This window comes from Scyliorhinus torazame, chromosome 17 (assembly GCF_047496885.1).
Source record: "Scyliorhinus torazame isolate Kashiwa2021f chromosome 17, sScyTor2.1, whole genome shotgun sequence".
Classification (NCBI taxonomy): Eukaryota; Metazoa; Chordata; class Chondrichthyes; order Carcharhiniformes; family Scyliorhinidae; genus Scyliorhinus; species Scyliorhinus torazame.
This window is the reverse complement of record NC_092723.1, coordinates 189,613,541-189,633,411: the sequence shown is the minus strand read 5'-3', so window position 1 is coordinate 189,633,411 and position 19,871 is coordinate 189,613,541. Positions and strand designations below refer to the sequence as shown.

The 19,871-nt window shown below is 45.6% G+C and overlaps 1 protein-coding gene across 5 annotated transcripts in view; it reads right to left on the bottom strand.

Annotated features, from left to right (window-relative positions):
- Window positions 1-19,871, bottom strand: part of LOC140394528 (centriolar coiled-coil protein of 110 kDa-like) — a 96,350-nt gene that overhangs the window by 36,294 nt on the left and 40,185 nt on the right. For 4 of the 5 annotated variants that reach the window (XM_072481880.1, XM_072481882.1, XM_072481883.1 and 1 more), the window contains 5 exons: window positions 18,622-18,743; window positions 9,159-9,275; window positions 8,757-8,858; window positions 8,163-8,279; window positions 2,528-2,607 (listed from right to left, as the gene is read on the bottom strand). In XM_072481880.1, the coding sequence (XP_072337981.1) occupies window positions 2,528-2,607; window positions 8,163-8,279; window positions 8,757-8,858; window positions 9,159-9,275; window positions 18,622-18,743 (538 nt within the window). Of the gene's footprint in view, window positions 1-2,523; window positions 2,608-8,162; window positions 8,280-8,756; window positions 8,859-9,158; window positions 9,276-18,621; window positions 18,744-19,871 lie in introns of those variants that run through there. The other variant, XM_072481885.1, reaches the window with a different exon arrangement.

Below are 19,871 nucleotides of genomic sequence, written 5' to 3'. Positions count from 1 at the left end.
CACGTATTGATGTAAGTTTTTAATTGTAAAGATGACAACCAGACCTTCCATCTCAAGTTGCGAGGACAGGCGCTCAGCGTCCACCAAGGTTATCCAGACAAATGCGATGACGTGTTCCATGCTCTTATCCCACGCATGGGCCAGCACCACCGGAATGCTGCAAGGGGAAACATCGCAAACCAAAATCAAGGATCTTTTGGGTCAGGAGTTGCTTGGAAAATCAGCGCTTCTTCACAGCCACAAATGTCTTGTTTTGGAACGTGCCCCAGCAGCATATTCCTGGTCTTGCCGCGACAAATAATGCAACGAGGCCAACAGGAAGGCCGCATTTGCAATAAATTTGCCTTAATAATTGACAAGGCCCAATAAAGACCAGAGTTCAGTGTCGTTCCGCGGGGTGGAACCCCTTTATAACCCAGACTTCACCCTCGACTGGGTGAAGCCCCTCACTATCCACGAGGTATCAGAGGTAGGTCACTGCCTTGGCAAGGAAAACACATTTGCTTTGTTTTAGACGGACACCCAATGGGCAAAATGTCGGAGCACCTTCCGGAGATTGTCCATATGCTCCTGCTGCGTGGAGCCGGTGATAAGAATGTCATCCAGGTATACAGCCACTTTTGGCAAGCTCTGTCAGCTGTCCGTGTGGAGTTTGCACATTCTCCCCGTGTCTGCGTGGGTCTCACCCCCACAACCCAAAGATGTGCAGGTTCGGTGGATTGGACACGCTAAATTGCTCCTTAACTGGGAAATATTTTTTTAAAGATATACATGGCTCATGTCTAACTTCATAAATGAAGAGCTCCCAGCTAACAGAGCATATAGATCTTCGATAGATCTTCGGCCCGGGGTATCGGGAGGCGGTCCAATCGTGAAGCCATGTTTGTCAGTGAAGTCCCCACATAGCCAGACAGTTTCATCAGGTTTGATCACTGGCACCACCGGTGCTGCCAATTCCACAAACTGCACGGGTCGGTTGACCCCAGATCATGTAAATATTGCAGTTCAGTGTCCACCTTAGGAACCGGCCTGGCCCAGAGGTACCGGGTCTGAGCAGTAAGATTGACATAATTGTGGTTCCAGCACCCTTAATCCTGCCCAGACATTCCTGGTAAACCTCCGAATATTTATCCAACACATCTTAAAGAATGGCAGAGAACATTCGAAAGATTCCCTGTCAATCAACTTTGGACCTGGACCACACACGACCACCAGCGGCAAGTCGACTGGCTGCTGTCCATACTCCACCAGCGGCAAGTCGACTGGCTGCTGTCCATACTCCACCGGTGCCACAGTGGCCCCACAATTCTGAAATGAAATGAAAATGAAAATCACTTATTGTCACAAGTAGGCTTCATATGAAGTTACTGTGAAAAGCCCCTAGTCGCCACATTCCGGCACCTGTTCGGGGAGGCTGCTACGGGAATTGAACCGTGCTGCTGGCCTGCCTCGGTCTGCTTTCAAAGCCAGCAATTTAGCCCTGTGCTAAACAGCCTCTATTTTTAAAGGTTCCCCTATATAGGTAACCAATTGAGCCTTGGTATCCCACATAGACAGCGGCTATGATTCCCGTATGCAGCTGCCAAAAAGTTGTCATCCTCCTCCTCCTCCTCCTGGGTATCCACAGGCATAGCCCTTGTCCAGGGTGACCTCGGCTGCTTTCGTGGGCGGCGTGCTCTGTGCCATGCCAGGCGGCCCTGACCTTCACGAGACTCTACTACAATGGAGGCACGGCGGCCGCTTCTCACCGTCATCCTTGGGCAAAGCACCACGCCCAGCCAAGGTAACGCCCGAAAACCAAACTGCGCCACCAGCTTGCAACGTGGATCATCCCCCGACCGATATGGAGTACGAACGGAAGGGTGAACCAAGCAATGCATACCATAACGCACGCACGCGCACGTGCACACAAACGCGCAGTAGTCAGCAAAGCACCACAAACGAGTTTCAAAGTTTGTCACTGACTCACCATGGGAGCGTATTGCCGTGTCAAACCGGTATTGTTACATTATCAGACGGTTTGCGGATGTAGTGGTCCGAAACCATTGGTACGAGTTCATCTAAAGACCTGGAATCCGGTCGGCGGATGATCCCAAACACCTGGGCCCCGCAGGTGGTCAGAAGGAGAATGTCTGGTGGGTCTTCCCCCAATTTCCCATTTGCTCGGAAGTATCACTGAGCTCTGCATACCCATTCCAATCCTCCAGCCCCACATCGAATGCATCTAATTTACCAACAACATTTTAAACGATACGGCGACATATTGCAGCCAATACGAAAGTCCGGCAGTCAAGGTGAAACAACGTGAATTATAGTGACGACAGCAGAGTGTTTGCGCAGACTTTAGTTTTCCATCGGGTTGTATGAGCAACATCCAAAATAAAACCTCTCGTTGTGATTATAAAATTCCAGAGTCTGGGCCCCTCCATACTTCTCCCCTTTGCACCAAGCTCAAAGATATCAAAACAACTTTAATCAGTTACAATTATATAAACAATTACTGTCACCCGACAACAGTGGAACTTACTTAATTTGTCTTTTTCTATCTAACGATCTCTGGGTCGCAACTGAAAGGGCTCCTCTTTCTTTCGGGCTCTTCCATTTCTCCTGTCGGGAAAGAGCAAAAGCCAATTGAATATCAGGAAAGACAAAGAAGTGCAATGAATTACCTTAAAGCAACATTAATATGGCTACATGGACCGATACGTGACAATTATCACTTCTTTATTTGGAGATTATATAACACGATAATCTCAAGTCTGTGCAATAACATTTTTATGGAATTATCATCTCCTCAATATCGTCCTAAATTTTCGGAAGTTTTGAATTCAATGAAAAATTAAAGTGCAATGAAAACGTGTTCCTAATTTAATGTATGGGCAAAGTTAACAATCCAAGTGCAGCAAGTTAGAAACAGAAACAAAGCGGCGGAGGGGGAGGGGTTCACATGATGTGAGCGCAGGAGTGGCTGTGTTTTTGTGAACTCTGCCGCTATTCATTTTTTAATCCTTTTTAAAAAAAATCCCGATGCACAACCTATAATTATTTGATTCTGGTGTGTATGACCTGTGCTACATTCCTGGAAGATTCTGGCTAGACTTTGGCGAAGGGGTGCCGAATCAAGTCAAGAAAATGCTGCTTTGATTGAGGCAATCAGGGTGGGGCTCGGTGCACAGTGGAAGTGTCACTGGTGGGCAGGCAGCAATATCTTGCCGCGAGATGGTGGGCGCCATTGTAAGTGAAGTTGTGGATGACGACCTCAGCTCCCTGGCACAGCTTTTTGGTGCTCACATTAATGAAATGAGAGAAATCCTAAAGAAAATGGATGAAGTGGAGAAGAGAATCCTGTCGGTCAATCGGGGAAATCTCCCAGGTGGGAGCTCAGCTTCAGTCTGTGGGAATCTTGCTGCTGTATATAAGAACATAAGAACTAGGAGCAGGAGTAGGCCACCTGGCCCCTGGAGCCTGCTCCACCATTCAATGAGATCATGGCTGATCTTTTGTGGACTCAGCTCCACTTTCCGGCCCGAACACCATAACCCTTAATCCCTTTATTCTTCAAAAAACTATCTATCTTTATCTTAAAAACATTTAGTGAATGAGCCTCTACTGTTTCACTGGGCAAGGAATTCCATAGATTCACAACCCTTTGGGTGAAGAAGTTTCTCCTGAACTCAGTCCTAAATCTACTTCCCCTTATTTTGAGGCTATGCACCCTAGTTCTGCTTTCACCCGCCAGTGGAAACAACCTGCCCGCATCTATCCTATCAATTCCCTTAATAATTGTATATGTTTCTATAAGATCCCCCCTCATCCTTCTAAATTCCAACGAGTACAGTCCCAGTCTACTCAACCTCTCCTCGTAATCCAACCCCTTCAGCTCTGGGATTAACCTAGTGAATCTCCTCTGCACACCCTCCAGTGCCAGTACGTCCTTTCTCAAGTAAGGAGACCAAAACTGAACACAATACTCCAGGTGTGGCCTCACTAACACCTTATACAATTGCAGCAGAACCTCCCTAGTCTTAAACTCCATCCCTCGAGCAATGAAGGACAAAATTCCATTTGCCTTCTTAATCACCTGTTGCACCTGTAAACCAACTTTTTGGGACTCATGCACTAGCACACCCAAGTCTCTCTGCACAGCAGCATGTTGACCATGCTGGTCGATTGGGGGAGATGGGGCCGCACAGGGAGTGCTCGTGTGCCCGGTCTTCAGAGGAGAGCTGGAGATGATTCCCAGCTGAATTGGGAAACTTGCTGCCACGCTTTCTCAATCTCGGTTTAAAGGCTGGTCGTTTTGAGTTCGATGGAACATATTGTATCCGGTCTTTGAGGCGTGAGGTTGGTCAAGGATTCCGGCCACTGGTCTTACATTGTTTTGTCCTTGATGTTCGTCGAGAAGGGTTGGAGGCAGTCGGGCATGATGGGTCTTCGCCATCCGCCAGGCCCCAGGTCTCTCACCACCAGGGCTTCGGTAAGGCAACAAGTGGAGGGGTAGGGGCTCCGGTGAAACTCCAGATGGATCCTGGATGTTGCTTGAGAACCTTATCATGGCTTTGGCCTTTCCAAGCTCCAAGGATGGTGATATAACCCTGCAGTTCATCAATAATCCAGAACTTGTGATTTCATCGCTGATTTCAGGTGATTACCTTGTTTCCTGATGCGGGTGTACGATACATGAGCAGCGGCTTCTCGCCCGTTATCCTGAGTTGGGAATAGAACATGAGGGATGTGCAGTATTTACCTAGTTTTGTTTGTATATGTGTGGTGTAATCTTTGTTTACAATGAGGGAGTAAAGTGTTTTTAGGTACTTTTTACTTTGTTTACAGAGTAGATCAGCGCCTCAGCAGGGTGGTGGTTTGATGTCGAGGTGGTTGGTATGGCCTCATAAATCCACATTGTGGGTGATGAAAACCTTCCTTTAAAACTATTAGTGTCGTGTTTTTCTTTTTTAGTATTTTTGTTATTTTGGGATTACACAATCATCACTCGTCTCCGATGAAGGTTCGGACAGACTATATATCCCAGAGAATTTCTCTTCTCTTCCATGGTTGGTACCTCTGGTGCTGTTGGAGTTGGAGAGAAGATTGTATTGGTGCATGCCCAGGCGTGTTAATCCTCGGATATCTAACCTTTTTTGCGGTTGCACTTCTACATTTACTCGGCTGCACGGGTAGCGGCAGTAGAAGCTTAATTAGAGTAGCTTAGGGCAGTTGTAACTGCGTTTATCCGGGTTGGGTAGAGGGTGTGTTGGATGCTGGAGGGTGTTTTGGGTGGTGGAGGGTGTGTTGGGTGGTGGAGGGTGTGTTGGGTGGTGGAGGGTGTGTTGGGTGGTGGAGGGTGTGTTGGGTGGTGGAGGGTGTGTTGGGTGGTGGAGGGTGTGTTGGGTGGTGGAGGGTGTGTTGGGTGGTGGAGGGTGTGCTGGGTGGTGGAGGGTATACATAGAAGCTAGGAGCAGGAGGAGGCCTTTTGGCCCTTCGAGCCTGCTCCGCCATTCATCACGATCATGGCTGATCATCCAACTCAATAGCCTAGTCCTGCTTTCTCCCCATAGCCTTTGATCCCATTATCCCCAATTGCTATATCTAGCCACCTCTTGAATATATTCAAAGTTTTAGCATCAACTATTTCCTGTGGTAACGAATTCCACAGGCTCACCACTCTTTGGGTGAAGAAATGTCTCCTTATCTCTGTCCGAAATGGTTTACCCTGAATCCTCAGGCTGTGACCCCTGGTTCTGGACACACCCATCATTGGTAACATCTTCCCTGCATCTACCCTGTATAGTCCTGTGAGAATTTTATAATTCTCTAGGAGATTCCCCCCTCATTCTTCTGAACTCCAGTGAGAACAATCCCAACCTAGTCAATCTCTCCTCATATGACAGTCCCGCCATCACTGGAATCAGTCTGGTAAACCTTCGCTGCACTCCCTCGAGAGCAAGAACATCCTTCTTCAGAGGAGACCAAAACTGCCCACGATACTTCAAGTGTGGCCTCACCAAGGCACTGTGTAATTTCAGCAACACATCCCTGCTTCTATACTCGAAACCTCTCGCAATGAAGGCCAACATACCATTAGCCTTCATTACCACCTGCTGCACCTGTTGGGTGGTGGAGGGCATGGCGGGTGGTGGACATGCCCTCTTTTGGGGGCTCCTGCTCTGTTCTCCTTTGTGATATGGTTCACTGGGGAGATAGTACCCTATTAGCGGTAGGCCCGTCTGCAAGTCTGAGTTCTTTGGCTGAGCATCGTTAGAATCTTTCTTTGGCTGGAGGTCAGGCTGGGTGGAGGAATAAGTCACCCTCCTCCAAATGGTCTCATATGGAATTTCCAGACTGTCCCCCTTCTCGAGGCTTGGGCTCCCTTGGAGAGGCAGTGCTCGGTTTCTTATGAAGTTATGCTGTTCAATCCCTGGTACTTTTTGCGAAGGTGTACGTTGTTGGACCTTGTTTGTGTTTTAATAATAATCTTTATTAGTGTCACATGTAGGCTGACATTAACACTACAATGAAGTTACTGTTTCTTTTTTGACTAATCCTGGCATTCCGCTCTTCCTGGAGATTCCTGCCTGGGTCGGAGAGGCGCTAATACAGGCTCGGATTTGTTTTCTTTAGTTTAAGAGTTTTCCGTGTGTCGCGAGTGGGGTGGGAGAGGAAAGAGTTGTACATGCTGTTGCAACTATAACAGGTTAACTATTATCTAATTCCTAACCCCCTACTTAAACTCGCCCCACCCTCTATATACACACACACACACACATGGGGAGAAGGGTGTAAAATAACAAGTAAAGTAAGAAGAGTCTTTATTTCAGATGGCTGTTTCTAGCACACCTTCCTTCAAGCTTTTCAGTTTGAGATTTGTTTCCAGTCTGTAATGGTTTTCACTGTAGATTCATTCAGGTCTCTGCAGTTTCAGAAATGCAGCAGCTTTTCAGAGCAGGTCCTTTCCTCCAAGTGCCCAGGCCTCCAACTGCCTTTCCCCTGGCTCTCTGAAAATCATCCCACTCAGGCAGGACCCAATCACTGCCTGTTACCGGGCACAATACGGCCTTTTGGCCAATTCATTAGCCACCAGCCAACCAATCGAATCAAGTCCCATAATCTCTCGGGAGTTGAAAGGTTTGAGTACTGCTGTCCAAAGTTCGGACAGCGTACTCTGCTGTAACTTTCGTGTTCTGCATTTCCCCTACTCGACTTAAAGATACATGTTCATTAAGCATTCATGGATCAAAATGATAACAGGAACAATAAAGAAAGGGGGAATAAGGGAATCAAGAGGAAGGGCCCTTACAGTATGTGGAATAATGACCAATCTGTACTGTACAAGACTGTGGGGGTGTGAGCAGAGGATTGAGGACTGCTCCCTGGTTAGCTGAGCTCCTGCAGACAATTCTGTTCTGGAAGATTTCATTTCTCAAATCATAGTCCAATTTCACCGAAGTAAAATTTAGCACAGCGAATCAATTTGTAAGGCTGAAACTAGTTTCAGTTAACAGTTTATTTCCATATTGCTGCACCTGAACAAAGGATTGAGCACAGAGATATTCACAGCACCAACTTATTGCTCAATTCTTTGGGATATCATCAACAAACCTTCTTGCCATGATAATGGAGTTTCTTTCAAACTAATTGTTGAAAAAAAAACTAATGGTTTACACCATGAGTTAGATAATTCAGTGCTGTACTACTTTCCTTTAGCATTAAGCTATCATATAATCATTGAATTTACAGTGCAGAAGGAAGCCATTCAGCCCATTGAGTCTGCACCTGCCCTTGGGAAGAGCACCCTTCTTAAGCCTCCACCCTATCCCCATAATCCCACCTCTAATGTTAGAAGAACACCCAAAATAATTTTTTTCAGTTACAAAATCCTTCAACCAACATGGTAGCTGCATTAAAGACTTCAACAAGAACCCATGACATCCACCAATCTCTTTCACAAAACATCTCCTTGCTTCTCTTACCATAACTCCCATCAATCAACCTTGTAATTTGGTTGGAAAATCAAGTCAGTAGCGCAGAAGAGATTATGCTTTGCAAGTTCACAGGGTATTCTTAATTATTTTTTTTTGTAAAGTAATATTTTTGCATTTAAAGAACATTTTAGCATTTAAAGTATAGAAATGCTTTCTTTACTGAACCATAATGAACTTTACCATTTGTCTCAGTTGTTTTTCTTTGCGAATTTCCCGATCGTGGCACAAAATTTGCATTCTCTCATCTGGATCCAATACAAAGAAGATGTCGTGGATCTCATAAAGGGCAGCCCGTAACTAGAAAAGAGGAATCAAACCTTAAAGATCATAGATCGTAGAATTTACAGTTCAGAAGGAGGCCATTCGGCCCATTGAGCCTGCCCCAGCTCTTGGATTAAGCACCCTTCTTAAGTCCACGCCTCCACTTTATCCCGTAACCCCACCTAACCTTTTTTAATCATGCCCAATCCACCTAACCTGCACACGTTTGGACTGTGGGAGGAAACCAGAGCACCAGCGTGCAGACTCCGCACAGACAGTGACCCAAGCCGAGAATCAAACCTGGGACTCTGGAGCTGTGAAGCAACAGTGCTAACCACTGTGCTACGGTGTTGCCCTTATACACTTCGATAAATTCATACAATCTCAACATAAAATGCTGGAAAAACTCAGCAGGTTTGGCAGCATCTGTGGAGAGATTGTTAACGTTTCAAGTCGAATATAAGTTCTTCGGAACTTGCTTTAATAATAAATTTGTGCAATCTGATTCGGTACCTGTGCAATGACTCTTTCGTGTAGTGAAACATCTTGGGATGAAACTGCACCTCTTTTCAATGGGGCTTCTGTCTGTAAGTTATTGATAAACTCCAAGGTATCCTTCAACAAAAGCAGACATTAGTGGTGACATTAAAATATTCTAAATAATCGTCAGAAAGTTGAAAATCTATTGCAATGGTTGTCTCTGTAAAATAAATTGTTGTCAGCATAAAAGTTTGAAACAAATGCCATTGGGCTAAAACTTTTAAAAGAAAACGTAGAATATACCAGAAAAGGAGAAATTTGAAATGATATTTTTGGAAGAACAAAGCAATGGGATAGTACAGACACATCAGGCCGAATGGTCACATGATTCTATGACTATGATTTTGTTTCTGTAATTTCAATGGAGTTTCTTACCTTTACCGTCTGTTGAAGCTGTTTCAATTTCTCGGTTTTCATCAGTCTCCGAGTGAGAAATCCCTTTGCCACAGCTGAAACTTTATTAAACCTCTTCTGGACCTCTGGTGCATTAATCTGAAATACAATAATTTCACAGTGATTACATTAAAACGCAAGCTTGACAAGTTTCTCAAATATTGCTTCATTCACTCAAAAGTATTAGAAATAGAAAATGAAGCAGCCACACCGCAACAGCTAAGCACCTTCCTTCAAGAAGCAATCACAACTAACTTGTGGCTGCTATTCATCATTTCCCAAGCCGGTAGAAAAATTCACCAAAAGTCATGGATGGCAATTAAATAACCTCTTTAGAACCCATCAGCTATGAAATGGCCAAATACCATTAGTCCAATTTTTGTTTTCAGCATAATGGCTTGCACTTCAGAGCCTGTGTACATAAAAGCCTCACATACTCTTGGCTGGTGTGTACACACATGTTAATTTTGCATAAATGTATTAACACCCAAGACAACTCTGGGACCAAGCGTGGAATTCTATTTTTCGTGCAACACCTCCCCCTCCCCCCCCACCTCACCACCACCACCATCTCAGGCAGAGGGGACTCGGTTTACCAGGGCGGGAAGGCAGAGAGTGGAGCCCTGTTGCCTTCCCAACTCTCCTCACCGATTATGTCCAAGGCAGGAAGGCTCAAGAATGGTCACCCTGCCCAGAAGCTGAGTAGTCTTGCAGCAGGGAGGGGTAATTGTTCAAATATAGGGGCTGTTTAGCACAGGGCTAAATCGCTGGCTTTGAAAGCAGACCAAAGCAGGCCAGCAGCACGGTTCAATTCCCGTAACAGCCTCCCTGAACAGGCGCCGGAATTTAAAAAGTCACCATTAAGTGTGCAAGAACATCTCTTGCTTAACAGAACCATTTCTCATGCAAGTCAGAACATCAAATAATAAACTCTATGGGGCAATCAACACCCTCCCCAATGGGTGGGAGTCAAAGGAGTAAAACTGTGAAACCCAACCTCAAATTGCCTTTAGCTTTGATAGATTTAGAGGCATTCATTTAACGCACCCAAGAGACAGCACTGTAATAATATTGAAATGAGCCAGGGGTTAGAGAACCCCAAAGTGTATCATGGAGTTCACCTGAACCATAACTTTAAATAGATTTTGGTTATGGGGAGCACAAGGGCGCACTTAACAGGTGTGATGCAACAGAGAACTAAGAGTATTTTAAAACAAAAACAATGTTTATTCTGTGAATCCAGTTAACATTTTTAAACACACAATAAACATCTTAACAACTATCAACACCAATAATCCCCACAGATACAATATAATAATCCTTAATCTTTCCTTGCAACATCCATCAGCCAAATACCGTCTTCAACACTGACATCAGGTTTAAATTCTCTACTGAGAGCAGTTTTAAATGAGCAAGTGATTTGAAGACATTCCTTTCATGAAGAAATAAATCAGAATTACACCTGGTTTTGCTGAATGCAGCTCCCAATCTGCAAAATAAAACCAAACACACCCTGTAGCTGCCAGCCTAAAGCGAAAGTAAAGCAGACAGACAGCCCAGCTCCACCCACACTGACATCACTGCAGCTATTTGACAAACACTCATTTCTTAAAGGTACATCCACTACAGCTATGTGATAAACACCCATTTCTTAAAGGTACTCTCACATGACAGGTTCCAGCCCTCAGATTTTGGGAGTGATTGGAATATAATGGGCGGGATTCTCTGGTCTCTAACGCCAAAATCGGATTTGGCGATCGGCCAGAGAATCCCCGTTTACACCAAAATCAGGGGCCGTGCCGCTTTCACAATGCTCCGCCCCCTCCAAAGTGATGTCCTCTAGGAGTACGGCGCATGTCGTATCGACGGCCTCAGGACATTACCCGACGGCCTCAGGACTCCCCACGCTGCTACGCCCCGACCGGCCGAGTTCCCAACGGTGTGGGTCTCTCATGCTAGTTGTTGTCGGGAATGGAGTCCAGCGCCGCGAGTCGGGTGGGAACCTGCCCACGGGTAGGGGAGACTTTGGCAGGGGCTGGGGGCACTGTTGGGGGATGGTCCGGGGGTTGCGAGCCTGGCCAAAGGGGGACACTATTTGGCAGGCTGGGTCTGCGCGCAGCCAGCACCATGTTGCATGGCGCAGCCGGCGTAGTAGGCCGCCATCGTGCGCGGCCATGGACCATGCAATTCTCCGCCCGTATCGGCAGCTAGAGTCAGGTGCTCTACCCTGTCTGCCTTATCCCCCCCCCCACCAAACGGAGGATCGGTGGCTGTTTTGCGCCGATATTTCGGTCGTAAAACGCCACCTTGGATTTGGATTTGTGTTTATTGTTACATGTACCGAGGTACAGTGAAAAGTATCTTTCTGCGAGCAGCTCAACAGACATTAAGTACATGGGAAAAGGAGATTTAAAAAAATACATAATAGGGCAACACAAGGTAACTACATAACACGGCATCGGATGAAGCATACAGGGTGTGTTAATGAGGTCAGTCCATAAGAGGGTCGTTTAGGAGTCTGGTAACAGCGGGGAACGCAGTCATCAGGACATAGCCTGAAAATCGGAGAATCCAGCCCAACATCTCTGGGTTGGACTTTCCCGTGCATCAGAACATAAGAAAGTAAGAACTAGGAGCAGGAGTCGGCCATCTGGCCCCTCGAGCCTGCTCCGCCATTCAATGAGATCATGGCTGATCTTTCTGTGGACTCAGCTCCACTTACCCACTCGCTCACCCTTAATTCCTTTACTGTTCAGAAATCTAACTATCTTTGCCGTAAAAACATTCAAGAGATAGCATCAACTGCTTCACTGGGCAGGGAATTCCACAGATTCACAACCCTTTGGGTGAAGAAGTTCCTCCTAAACTCAGTCCTAAATCTACTTCCCCTTATTTTGAGGCTATGCCCCCTAGTCCTGCTTTCACCTGCCAATGGAAACAACCTGCCCGCATCTATCCTATCTATTCCCTTCATAATCTTATATGTTTCTATAAGATCCCACCTCATCCTTCTAAATTCCAACGAGTACAGTCCCAGTCTGCTCAACCTCTCCTCGTAATCCAACCCCTTCAGCTCTGGGATTAACCTAGTGAATCTCCTCTGCACACCCTCCAGTGCCAGTACGTCCTTTCTCAAGTAAGGAGACCAAAATTGTACACAGTACTCCAGGTGTGGCCTCACCAGCACCCTATACAGCTGCAACATAACCTCGCTGCTTTTGAACTCCCTCCCAAGGACAAAATTCCATTTGCCTTCTTAATCACCTGCTGCACCCACAGACCAACTTTTTGTGATTCTTGCACAAGGACACCCAGGTCCCTCTGCACAGCAGCAAGCTGCAATTTTTTACCATTTAAATAATCCATTTTGCTGTTATTCCTACCAAAATGGATGAACTCACATTTATCAACATTGAACTCCATCTGCCAGACCCTTGCCCATTCATTTACTATCTTTATCCCTCTGCACACTTTGCTCTACCGCTCATCTTGGTGTCACCTGCGAACTTTGACACATTACACCAGGAACTGCCAGATCCACAATAGAAGCTGAATTTATCAACTGGACTTTATCAGCATTTTGATTCCCTTAATAGCACAAGGCCTTTTTTATTTGTATTATGTATTAGCAACCCCTCTATAGTAATTTGGTCTTAATCAGTTTGCTGCTTCAAAGTGCAGAGTTCAAATCTAATTTTGCACAACAGAAGAGTCAAGCAAAGCTAGAATACCTTATTTAATTTGTGAAAGCCTAAAATTCTCAATGAGATTCTCATCATGAGAATATTCTCCAACAAAACATACATAATAATAATAATAATAAAAACTTATTGTCACAAGTAGGCTTCAATGAAGTTACTGTGAAAAGCCCCTAGTCGCCACATTCCAGCGCCTGTTCAGGGAGGCTGGAACGGGAATTGAACCCGCGCTGCTGGTCTTGTTCTGCATTACAAGCCAGCTGTTTAGCCCACTGTGCTAAACCAACCCCCAAGGTGTAGGTGCGGGTACAAAAGGTGCAGGTGCAGGTTTATGAGGGCAGTTTCCCCAGAATATTGTAGGCACTAAAGTACTCCCAAGGTGGTCATGAGGGGGTCTTGAGCTGCAACTCAAATTTGGGTCGCATTTGGTGCAAGGGACCATTTTGGTAAAGGAGTTAAACTGCATGTTATAAAGAGCGTCCAGAGACTCATTAAGGGGCTGATTATCCCGAAACCCCCTCAAATCCCCCCTAAACCTCCCACCCCTCACCTTGAACTTGTGTCCCCTCGTAACTGACCCTTCAACTAAGGGGAACAGCTGCTCCCTATCCACCCTGTCCGTGCCCCTCATAATCTTGTCCACCTCGATCAGGTCGCCCCTCAGTCTTCTCTGCTCTAGTGAAAACAACCCAAGCCCCAACCTCTCATCATAACTGAAATGTTCCATCCCAGTCAACATCCTGGTGGATCTCCTCTGCACCCCCTCCAGTGCAATCAGATCCTTCCTAGAATGTAGCGACCAGAATTGCACACAGTGCTCCAGCTGTGGCCTCACCAAAGTTCTATAAAACTCCAACATGACCTCCCTGCTTTTGTAATCTATGTCTCAATTGATAAAAGCGAGTATCCCATATGTTTTTTTCCCCTCCCTATTAACCTGCCCTTCTGCCTTCAGAGATCTATGGACAAACACGCCAAGGTCCCTTTGTTCTTCTGAACTTCCCAGTGTCCATAAGACCATAATTCATAGGAGCAGAATTAGGCCACTCGGCCCATCGAGTCTGCTCCGCCATTCAATCATGGCTGATATTTTTTCATCCCCATTCTCCTGCCTTCTCCCCATAACCCCTGATTCCCTTATTAATCAAAAACCTATCCATCTTTGTCTTAAAGACACTCAGTGATTTGGCCTCCACAGCCTTCTGCGGCAAAGAGTTCCACAGATTCACCACCCTCTGGCTGAAGAAATTCCTCCTCATCTGTTTTAAAGGATCATCCCTTTAGTCTGAGATGGTGTCCTCTGGTTCTAGTTTTTCCTACAAGTGGAAACATTCTCCACGTTCACTCTATCCAGACCTCGCAGTATCCTCCAAGTTTCAATAAGATCCTCCCTCATCCTTATAAACTCCCATGAGTACAGACCCAGAGTCCTTAACCGTTCCTCATACGACAAGCTCTTCGTTCCAGGGATCATTCTTGTGAACCTGTCAGACCTTTTATAGCATATTTCCTTGTCACATTACTCCTTCCAAAGTGTATCACCTCACATTTTTCAGGGTTAAATTCCATCTGCCACTTTTCTACTCATTTGACCATCCCGTCTATATCTTCCTGTAACCCAAGACACTCAACCTCACTGTTAACCACCCAGCCAATCTTTGTGTCATCTGCAAACTCGTCAACAGAATCTACAATAACAGGATTGCTGTGCAATGGGCAGCACGGTGGCGCAGTGGTTAGCACTGCTGCCTCACGGCACAGAGGTCCCGGGTTCGATCCTGGCTCTGAGTCACTGTCCGTGAGGAGTTTGCATATTCTCCCCGTGTTTGCGTGGGATTCGCCCCCACAACCCAAAGATGTGCGGGGTAGGTGAATTGGCCACACTAAATTGCCCTTGGATTGGAAGAAATGAATTGCACACTCTAAATTTATTTTTTTGAAATTATTGCTGTGCAATAAACATGACCACAAGATTTGCTCAGACACATTCATGAAACTCGCTCTTGCGCTGTTGGATTAGTCTTCATAATGGAGAAATCAACAAGATGCAAGTTCATAGCATCACATACTCTCTATTATGTATTCTTATTGTCAACAATTTGATCCAGTTTGAAGGTATTTTTGCAACATCTGAAAGATTATAATGAGAAGGATAATAGAAAGTTTGAATGATATATAGTTATCATACAGAAGCTTAAGGGAATCTTTTTTAAAAGATCAGGTTTATTTGCAGTGATTCTATCATTATAAAAATTACCAACCTCGCTTACACATCCCAAACAGCAGAATTCTTTTTTTTTTTTAAATTTAAAGTACCCAATTATTTTTTCCAATCTAAGGGGCAATTTCACGTGGCCAATCCACCTACTCTGCACATGCTTGGGTTGTGGGGGTGAGACCCACACAGACACAGGAAGAATGTGCAAACTCCACACGGACAGTGACCCAGAGCCGGGATCGAACCCGGGTCCTCAGCGCCGTAAGGCAGCAGTGGTACCAAACGGTAGAATTATATGTTGGAAAATAGGTTACATCAATTATATTTTTAATTGCATGCATCACAGGATTCTTCTCAGGAAAAATTGCTTTTAAAACCCGTTTTTCACCACGAATAAAAAAAACATTAGTTCTTGCTTATTCGTGCTCCTCAGTCACAGTGAAAACCCACTGGAACTATACAAAGGAACATCATTTTTCACACATTAATTCACAGGATATGGGCATTACTGTGGGCATTTATTGCCCATCCCTAATTGCCCGAGGTGGTGGTGGTGAGCTGTCGTTTTGAACCGCTGCAGTCCATGAGGTGTAGGTACACCCACAGTGTTGTTAGAGAGGGAGCTTCAAAATTATGACTCAGCGACAATGAAGGAACCGTGACAGTATGATGAGTGACTTGGAGAAGAACTTCCAGGTGGTGGGGTTCCCAGGTATCGGCTGCCCTTGTCCTTCTCAATGATAGTGGTCGTGGGTTTGGAAGGTGCTGTCCAAGGAGTTTTGGTGAGTTCCTGTAGATTGCACACAACCTACTGCTACTGCACGTTGGTGGTGGAGTGATTGAATGTTTCAGGAAGGGGTGTCAATCAAGCTGGATGGTGTTGAACTTCTTGTGTGTTGTTGGAGCTGCACTCATCCAAAGAATCGGGGTGTATTCCATCACACTCCTGATTTGTGCCTTGTAGAAGGTGGTCAGGCTTTGGTGAGTTGGGAGGCGAGTTACTCACTGCAGGATTCATAGCCTCTGACCGGCTGTTGTATCCAATGTGTTTATATGGCTAGTCCAATTCAGTTTCTGGCCAATGGTAACCCCCAGGATGTTGATAGTGGGGGATTCAGCGATAGTAATGCCATTGAATGTCAAGGGGCAAGTGTTGGAACATCTATTTTTGGAGATGGTCATTGTATGGCACTTGTGTGGCGTGAATGTTACTTGCCACGTGTCAGCCCAAACCTAGATATTTCCAGGTCTTGCTGCATTTGCACATGGACTGCTTCTGTATCAGAGTCATCACGAATGGTGAACATTGTGCAATCATCAGCGAACATCCCCACTTCTGACCTTATGATGGAGGGAAGGTCATTGACTCCTTCCATCACTTACTGATGATGAAGAGTAGACTGATGGGTGGTAATTGGCAGAGTTGGATTCGTCCTACTTCTCAGGTTCAGAACAAAGCTGGGAAATTTTCCACATTGCCAGCTCGATGCCAGTGTTGTAGTTGCAGTGGAACAGCGTGGCTAGTTCTGGAACAAATCTTCAGTACTATTGCCACGCTATATTCAGGGCCCATAGCCTTTGCAATATCCAATGCCTTCAACCTTCGCGGCACAGTAGCACAGTGGATAGCACTGTTGCTTCACAGCTTCAGGGTCCCAGGTTCGATTCCCGGCTTGGGTCACTGCCTGTGCGGAGTCTGCACGTTCTCCCCGTGTCTGTGTGGGTTTCCTCCGGGAGCTCCGGTTTCCTCCCACAGTCCAAACATGTGCTGTTAGATGAATTGGACATTGAGTTCTCCCTCAGTGTACCCGAACAGGCGCCGGAATGTGGCAACTAGGGGATTTTCACAGTAACTCCATTGCAGCGTTAATGTAAGCCTACTTGTAACAATAACGGTTATTATTATTAAATAAAGATTATTCTTGATATCACGTGGATTGACGGAAGATTGATATCTGTGATGCTGGGGCCTCCGGAGAAGGCCAAAATGGATTATCCACTCAGCACCACTGGCTGAAGTCGGTCATAAATGCTTCAGTTTTTTGCACTGATGGGCTGGTCTCCCCGAGCATCGAGGACGGGGATATTTGTGGAGCCTCCTCCTCCAGTGAGTTGCTTAATTATCCACCACCATTCACAACCTCAACATCCTCAATGTGAAGACGGGATTCCACAAAACAGAGAAAATAGCCGTAGGATTAGACCATTCGGCCCTTCGAGCCTGCTCCACCATTTATTACTATCATGGCTGATCATCAAACTAAGTAACCTGTTGCCGCTTTCCCCCTAATATCCTTTGACCCCTTTAGCCCCAAGTATTATATCGAACTCCTTGAAAACATACATCTGCTGCAGATCCAATCTAGCAGTTATGTCCTTTAGGGTTCAGCCAACTTAGTAAAAGAAGTGTCACTCCTGATGATGGATACTGAAGTCCCACACACCCAGAGTACACCCGTGCCACCTAGTGTTTCCTCCAAGTGATGTCCACATGGTGGAGTACCCCCTTGCACGCATTTGGCCTGATACCATGAGACTTTATGGTGTCTGGGGTCTATGCTCAGGTCTCCCATAACTCCTTTCCGGCTGCATACCTGCCTCTGGGACAGGACATACCCAGGGATGCCCCCAGACGTTCGTAAGAAAGACTTTGCAAGGTCCACAGGGCTGAAAGTCTGTGTCAGTTCCGGTGCCTCGGTTGATGCCGGGCGGTCCGTTTGGTTTCATTCCTATTGATTTTGTTACAACTGAGTGGCTTGCTCGGCCATTTCAGAGGACATGTGAGAATCAACCGCATTGCTGTGGATCTGAAGTCACATGTCGGCCAGACCAGGTAAGTCAGAGGGGCCTTTATGGCAACCAACAGTGGTTTCATGGGCATCATTAGATTTTTATTGATTGAATCTGCCGTGGTGCGATTCGGACTCACGTCCCCAGGACATTAATATAATAATCGCTTATTGTCACAAGTAGGCTTCAATGAAGTTACTGTGAAAAGCCCCTAGTAGCCACATTCCGGCACCTGTTCGGGAAGGCTGTTACGGGAATTGAACCCGCACTGCTGGCACGGTTCTGCATTGCAAGCCAGCTGTCTAGCCCACTGTGTTAAACCAGCCCCTTTACCCTGGGTCTCTGGATTATTAGCCCACCACCTCCTCTGACAAGTATTGGCCGGTTGGAGAATGCCACGTCGACTTTCCTGGCTTCCATCCCATGTGAAACGCTAATGAAAAAGGATACAGAAGAGCTTTAACAATGCTGAAGTGACAGTTTGAATCTCATTTCATGTGGGATTGAACCCAACATTAAAATCAGCACCTGCATTGAATTCTGTATAGATTTTAAAATTGGGATTGTAGCAGTCATGCTTCTAAACAGCACAAAAGAGGCATGGCTATAAATGATAGGCAATCAACACCAAATTCTCAGAAAAACTAATGTATAACAAGCATCTTGAACATTCCAGCACACTACTTCTACAGACTAGGAATGCACATGGATCACAATGAAGTATTTAATTCCATCTCACCTGTGACCATCTATTCCGTGGCCTGCTCAGATAACAGGAAGACTGCATCTCGTGCAAGTCATCACCCCCAGCTCCCCATCGACTGAAAGGAAATTCAGCACTAGCCGAATTACTGGTAAATGCTGGAAAAGAAATTTGGGACATGATGCAATTCCGAACTATTGGGGAAAGGGAAAAAAAACAGCCACCATGTCACGGAATATAAATTTTCTTCTGTAATTAATCAATAAAAAATTCTTCAAAGACTACGTAACCAAACATTCAGTCTACTGAGCAAGTGATTTGGCCAATGAGCTTGAAATAAATCTGGATTTTCTCTAACTTCTGCCATAATGTCTTTACGTCTCGGAGTAGGTGGATGCAGCTTTGTTTTAATGTCTCAACTGAAAGAGGATAGTACCTCAAACAATGTGGCACTTCTGCTGAACTCATTAAAGAACCACCTTAGATTGTATGTTCATGTCCTGGAGTGGAGCTTTCACACAATGTCTTCTGGCCCACAGATGAAAAATGTTTCCAAATGAGCCAAACTGATATATTAAACAAATCATATCATACTGGAACTCACCTTCAAAGCCAACATATAGTCAGGATCTGATCATTTGAAGCCATTTTTGCTCTAATAAAATGTAATTATTCAGTAATTCCAAATTAAGCAACATACATATAACAGAACAAAGTGATAATCAAGACTTTAAAAAATGACCGAGATTATTTAAATTAAATAAAATAGCTTCCTCTAACTCAAAGTTAAGTCCAGTATTGATAAAGACTAAAACAAAATTGTACAATTGGTCGTTAAAGAACAAACAAAGAACAAAGCAAAGTACAGCACAGGAACAGGCCTTTCAGCCCCCCAAGTACAGCACAGGAACAGGCCCTTCAGCCCCCAAGTACAGCACAGGAACAGGCCCTTCAGCCCCCCAAGTACAGCACAGGAACAGGCCTTTCAGCCCCCCAAGTACAGCACAGGAACAGGCCTTTCAGCCCCCAAGTACAGCACAGGAACAGGCCCTTCAGCCCCCAAGTACAGCACAGGAACAGGCCCTTCAGCCCCCAAGTACAGCACAGGAACAGGCCTTTCAGCCCCCCCAAGTACAGCACAGGAACAGGCCCTTCAGCCCCCAAGTACAGCACAGTAACAGGCCCTTCAGCCCCCCAAGCCTGTACCAGTCATGATGCCCGAACTAAAAACAACATTTTCTGTCCTTACTTGGTCCGTATCCCTCAATTTCCTCCCTATTCATGGA